The sequence below is a fragment of the Hipposideros armiger genome, unplaced genomic scaffold, assembly GCF_001890085.2.
Source record: "Hipposideros armiger isolate ML-2016 unplaced genomic scaffold, ASM189008v1 scaffold_743, whole genome shotgun sequence".
NCBI lineage: Eukaryota > Metazoa > Chordata > Mammalia > Chiroptera > Hipposideridae > Hipposideros > Hipposideros armiger.
This window is the reverse complement of record NW_017732093.1, coordinates 245,244-251,243: the sequence shown is the minus strand read 5'-3', so window position 1 is coordinate 251,243 and position 6,000 is coordinate 245,244. Positions and strand designations below refer to the sequence as shown.

At 44.3% G+C, this 6,000-nt stretch overlaps 1 protein-coding gene across 2 annotated transcripts in view; it reads left to right on the top strand.

Annotated features, from left to right (window-relative positions):
• PIK3R3 (phosphoinositide-3-kinase regulatory subunit 3) overlaps positions 1–4,083 on the top strand; it is an 86,837-nt gene extending 82,754 nt beyond the window's left edge. For both annotated transcript variants that reach the window (XM_019627990.1, XM_019627989.1), the window contains one exon: positions 1,309–4,083. In XM_019627990.1, the coding sequence (XP_019483535.1) occupies positions 1,309–1,507 (199 nt within the window). In that variant the 3' untranslated portion in view covers positions 1,508–4,083. The remainder of the gene's footprint in view (positions 1–1,308) is intronic.
• Positions 4,084–6,000: the final 1,917 nt, after the last annotated feature.

Here is a 6,000-nt window from a genome sequence, read left to right as displayed (position 1 = left end):
AATGTTTGCAAATCATATATCTGTTAAGCGAGTAGAGTCTAATACATGAATTCTTAATAAAAACATAAATTCCTCAATTTAAAAATGGGCAAAGGATTCAAATAGACATTTTTAAAAATTTTTTTTTTTTTTTTAGAGGGCAGTGTCACCGGCCCTCATATGTGGGATCCGAACTGGGGCCCTCTGGCGTCCCAAGCCAGCTCTTAACCATCGCACCACTCAGCCGGCCCTCAAATAGACATTTTTTAAAAGAAGATATCTAAGTGGTCAATAAGCACATGAAAAGGTGCTCAACATAACTAGTTGTTAGGGAATTGCAAATCGAAACCACAGTGAGCTACCACTAAGATGACTATAAAATAAAAAAAGTGGACAATAACAAGTGTTGGTAAGGATGTGGAGAAATTGGACCCTCTTACACTGTTGGTGGGAATATAAAATGGTACAACCATTTTGGAAAACAGTTTGGCAGTCCTTATAAAAGTTAAACAGAGTTACCATGTGACTGAGCAGTTCCACTCCTAGGTATATATCCAAGAGAACTGAAAATATATGTCCATACAAAAACTTGTACATGAATGTTCAGAGCAGCAGCATTCATAATAGCCAAAAAGGGGAAACAACCCAAGTGTCTATCAGTTGATGACTGGATAAACAAAATGTGGTCTGTCTATACAATGGAATATTATTCAGCCATTAGAAAAAATGAAGTACCAATACATGCTACAACATGGAAGACTTTGAAACTGTTGTGCTAAGTGAAAGCCAGGTACAAAAGGTTGTGTGATACTGTATGATCCCATTTATATGAAATGTCCAGAATAGGCAAATCTTGTAGAGACCGAAAACGTGGGTTAGTTGTAAGGGCCTGGGGGGGAAAGGGAGAAATATAGAGTGATTGCTAATGGGTACATGGCTTCTATTAGGATGATGAAAATATTCTAGAATTAGATAATGGTGATTGTTGCACAACCTGGTGAATATTCTAAAAACCACTGATTTATTTATACACTATAACAATTGTTTTTGGCTTATTCTGCCTTTTCCAGTATTCTTGCCTAATGAAGATCCCGAGCCATGTGATTCCATTTCACTTTACTAGGTCTTGGTGGGAGGTAAAGGGTATCTCTGTGACAAGTCTGTAAGCGGGCGAGGGTACAGTCATGGCTGTAACATTTTACAAGCTTGATTGACAAAACATTTCTACTTCTTTACAGAATAATTGCTCTCAGACTTCTGGTCACTTAAGGCCCCTTTATTATTATTGGCCTTAATTCCCTGTGGTGTTTGTGTGTTGTATCGTTGCAGTGCCGATGGGGAAGTGAAGCACTGTGTGATCTACAGCACTGCTCGGGGCTATGGCTTTGCGGAGCCCTACAACCTGTACAGCTCACTGAAGGAGCTGGTGCTCCATTACCAGCAGACATCTCTCGTTCAGCACAACGACTCCCTCAACGTCAGGCTTGCCTACCCAGTCCACGCACAGATGCCCTCGCTCTGCAGATAAAGAGGGAGTGGGAAGAGAGGTGGCTCTCTAGCATTTTTTTCTACAGTTTTTATTAGACTACGAGGGCATTCTTTCTATGTAGACTGCTCGTTTTGCACAAGAAGTGATTCTGTGAATGTGAAGTGGAGAGGCTGAGCAGCAGTCAGCCAGGATGGGGCATAAGGGGCCTGAGGTTCTCTGTGCCTCAGCTGGACCGCTGCACTGACACAGGAAGCTGGAAGCAGATGTTGTTTTTTTGGAAGTCTGTTTCATTGGGGTTTTGTGTAGCCAGGCACCCTCAGAAGAACACATTAGGCTTCGACTCTGAGAAGTCGGCAGGGGCATGGCTCTGTGGGAAGTTTTTTTTATCTGGCAGTCTCTCTTAACTTCCTCCAAAAGAAAAGGCTGTTTTGGTTCTGTGGTAGAATGTCATTTGGTGAAAAAGACAACCAAAGGAAAATGGGGAGGCTTGGGATTTTATTTACGGACTCAAGTCAAGTGGGTAAAAATCCTTCAACTGAAGGCGCCGTATTTCTTAACCAACATAACTTAGGCATCAGCATCTCATAGCCCCTCCCTCTAAAGAAGCATTATTTAGAAACCAAACTGATCCCAGCAAAACAATGTTTGTTGCCAGACTGAGATCTGATGGACAAAGGTGGCACTAGTGTCTGAATGCACACTTCTGTACCAAAACTTGAATCTAAAAGGAAAACTAGAATTTGTTAGTATTAGCAAATACTAAAATTGGTCAGTGTAACTCCTTCTGCCCTGCCCTCATTTCTCAGAGGTGAGAGTAGTGTTCTTTTTGTGGGCATGGTGAGTTTTGAATCATAAAATGAAGTTGGTGCTTGTGTGGTGTTTCCTTAGCCTAAAGAATGACCTGTTGTTTGAAACCTTTGTAACTTGTTTGTATGAGTAAAGAAAAGGTGCAATCCAGTGCTTTTAGATGGCTTGATATACCAAATAATGATATAGAACAAAATTATTATATGTGCTTCCCCAAGTTTAAAGGCCCTGCAGAAACTGAACATGGTTTAATTACTCTTCATCCTCTGTCCTTTGCTGGATAGGGCTTAGGGGAGTCAAACATAGGTTGCTAAGGCTGTAGCAGGAAGGGAGCCAGATTGTGGTCAGGGACCTCAGTAAATCACAGACCCAGAGGCTCTGGTGTCCAGAGCAAGGGTCACACCACATTACCCATGTACTTCCATACAGTGGTTTCTGAAACTTTTGCAAGGAGAGGAAAGGATGGTTTGGAGTTTATACTGTTCATAGAAACCATCTGGAAGCTTTTCTCTTTGCCTTTTTTGTGATCCTGCCATTAAGATGATGTGCACAGACTGTCTTGATTTCAGGCCAGGAATCTTCTGCTCCATGTGGTTTAAGCCTTCCAGCTGAGTGAAGCTAGGCCAGTGGCATTGGAGGCAGGCATCGCCTCCTCCCTCCATTATGTCCCACCCCCATCAGTCAACACTCATTTGACAAATAGAGTCCAGCTGCCTCTGAGCCAGTCCTGGAACCATAATAGGCTCAGAGTGAGTCAGCTGTTTGAGTCCAAAGCTGTGCAGCCAGGCATCCTGGCTGAGCTAGACAGGAAGCCAGTATCTGGGTCTTGATACACAAAGCTTACAGCTAGGAAAGTTCTGGTTTGGGGATGAAGGAAACAAATAGTGCTTTCCCCGAGCACTTATCTTGGTGACAGGGTCTAGAATGGACCATGACGTAGAAATAGACGTAGATGAAAAGTTTTGGAAAAACCTCCAGAGTTACTAACAGAGGATTGGAAGGAAAGGGCATATCTTTGACTTTTCCTTGGTTACACTGCAGTTTCAGGACTGGGTGAGGCAGACAAATGAACCCCCTTCCAGTGTCACTATTCTGACTTAAGCCCTTAACGAATAGCCAGCCAGCTGCACATCCCTTCCCCAAATTGCCGGATGGACATCTTGCTGAAAGTGTCACTGAGCAATGGCCGGCCAGTTGCTGCCAGGCACACCCCGATGGTCTTGCATTTGGTGTCAAACCTGTTTAAGCAGTTGGATGCTTGGGATTGGGTGCAAGGAATCCCTCCTTTCTGGTATGAAAATTTAATGTTCTGAATGTCTTAAATAAAAGTGGGACTAAGGATACACACCTGTAACGCTGACCTGTGTGTGGCTCCTTGTCAGGCAGACATTAAGGATGTGCTGGGAGAGAGCTAGCACTATTTGTTACCTACACTTGGGCTGGCTTGTGGAAAAGGGCTGCTCTTTTTTAGTTCTACATTCCTTCACTTTTTGTTTCCTGTTTTTCATTCTTGAATTTGTTGCTTTATGGGAACTAAGACATAGGGATCATTTGAGAAGTTGATAGGTATCCTTTCTGACTAGTTGCCACATGATTTGCTTGATCCTGAGTCAATAGAAATGGCTTAGGGAGTAGTCTGCTAACCACTTGTTGGGGGTAGTATGTTTCTGCCTTATTTCATGGTCTTGGCAGCAAGTCCTGGCCTCCTCCATCTGAGTCTAGTGCTATTGTCCTGTCCCATGATCTGGGCCCTGGGACTCTCTCTTGGCATCTTCACTGCAGCCTTACTGAGGCAGAGGGTAAAGAGGTAGAACAAGACCAGAGGGGCCCATTGTATTCCTGGCTATAGAAGCCACCTACCAGCATGAAAGCAGCTTGGGGCTGGCTGGACACAGGTCCTGGGCCCATCTTTTCCAGATGGAGCTTTCATCATAGAACAGTGCTGTCTCCACCTCGCCATACATGCTAAACCTTGGCCATGGCTCAGGCCTGTATAAGGTAGCAGTGCTCTTACCACTAATTTGGCCAAGGTTGAGAACTTCCTAATAACTTCCCTACCCCATCTCCTCTCCAAGCCCTGATGGGACTTCCCACTTATTTGGGGCTTCATGTGCTCTGAAGAAGCTTTTTTGAGAGCCAATGTGGTATCTTCCATGGGTCTCCTCGCTGCGAGGAACCAGCATCATGGGTCTTCTTGGGCCAGGAATGCATCTGGGCAAGTCCTGGTTTTCAAGGCAGTCTCTTTTGCCAGTTAAGCCTCCAGAGTCATCCTCTGTGAGGCTTCAGTGGCTTCAAAGCAGAGGGACGAGATAGGGGCCTGGCTGGGCCCTCTGCTACCAACTGCTCAGCCTTGCTCCAGCTCCAGCCACTTGTGACAAACAACCTTGTTTCCTTACAAATTACAGCATGTGACTTTGGTGCCCTGTTGTTACTTGTGAAAAACTTATTCTGTTGTCTTTGATGTAGTCAAAATTCATGTAGTTTACGTAAAAATATCTGATTCACAAGGAAGCCAACTATATGTCTTGTGTTGGGACAGTTCATAATGTAGTTCCTAGACCACTTTTGCAAATTGTTCTTGTCACCAGATGTGTTCAGACATTGCTGTGCAGTTGTGGGGGGGTGGGGGGAAGGTGAGGGGTGATCCTTTTTGGTCTTTTTGTTTTTTACCTTCCCCAAGAGGGGAGTCTGGCCAACTTGCTCCAATAATGCAATAAAGACATTGCAATAAAATACCTTTTTGTCCTTGTGCTGTGGAGGGGTGGGCTGGGGGCAGGGGGTGAGGTTGTTGAAAACCCCCAAAACTTTCAAATCTTCTCTCCCCTGAACACCAAAAGATTAGTTTTGGGCTGAACTGGGGCCATCAGAGGCTCTCTTCTATCCCTGAAGAAGAGGAAGTTGACTAACAGGTAGGGTGCCAGAATCCTGTCTACCCAACACAGGACACAGAGAGATTCAGAAACTATCCCTGAGAAAGTTAAATCTGAGAGCCGTTTCCTTTTCACCCCATTCCTGCTATTAGAAAGCCCAGTTGATTGATTCTCACTCATCACATCTTTCTGCCTAGAAATAAAAATGTTTCCACAGTCTATCCAGGGGGGCAGGAGAAATGGGTTTAGTCTTCCAGTCTGTCCCCTTGTTGCCCCAGGCCCTTGTCACCCTTCTGCCACAGCACTTCGTTGAGGTTCCTATGTGTTGGGAACATAATCAACAAAGAAATGACAACTTCTGCTTGCAGAACATTGCAGTTCTCATCCGTGTCTCTCAGGCCCCACCCAGGTATGTACTGAGTTATTAATACAAATCAGATCAGGTAGGGGAATAATCTATTGTTTGAAATGACCTTGCCTATGTCCTTCTTTCCCCACTACACACAGCACCAAGGCCACTGCTAGGAACTATGGATAATTTCCCCTCATCCCAAAAGTTGTTCCCATTTGGAACTCTACCTGCTGGCTGGGGATCTCCACTGGGGACTTGTGTGTCCTACAGGCACTGCAAACTTTACTTTACAGAGAAAACATATGCTTATTTATGAATTCCCTTACCTTCTTAACACCAAGTCTACAAACCTGTCTATATCCACATAACTCCTCCCTCTCACCTATTAAATTACAAAAGGTAGCCCTCAGCCCTCCTCTAACTAAAAGCCAATCTCTCCACGTGTATTTTGTATCTTATTTTCTTTCACCTTCTCCGGAACCTTCCAGGATGTTATTTTTCCA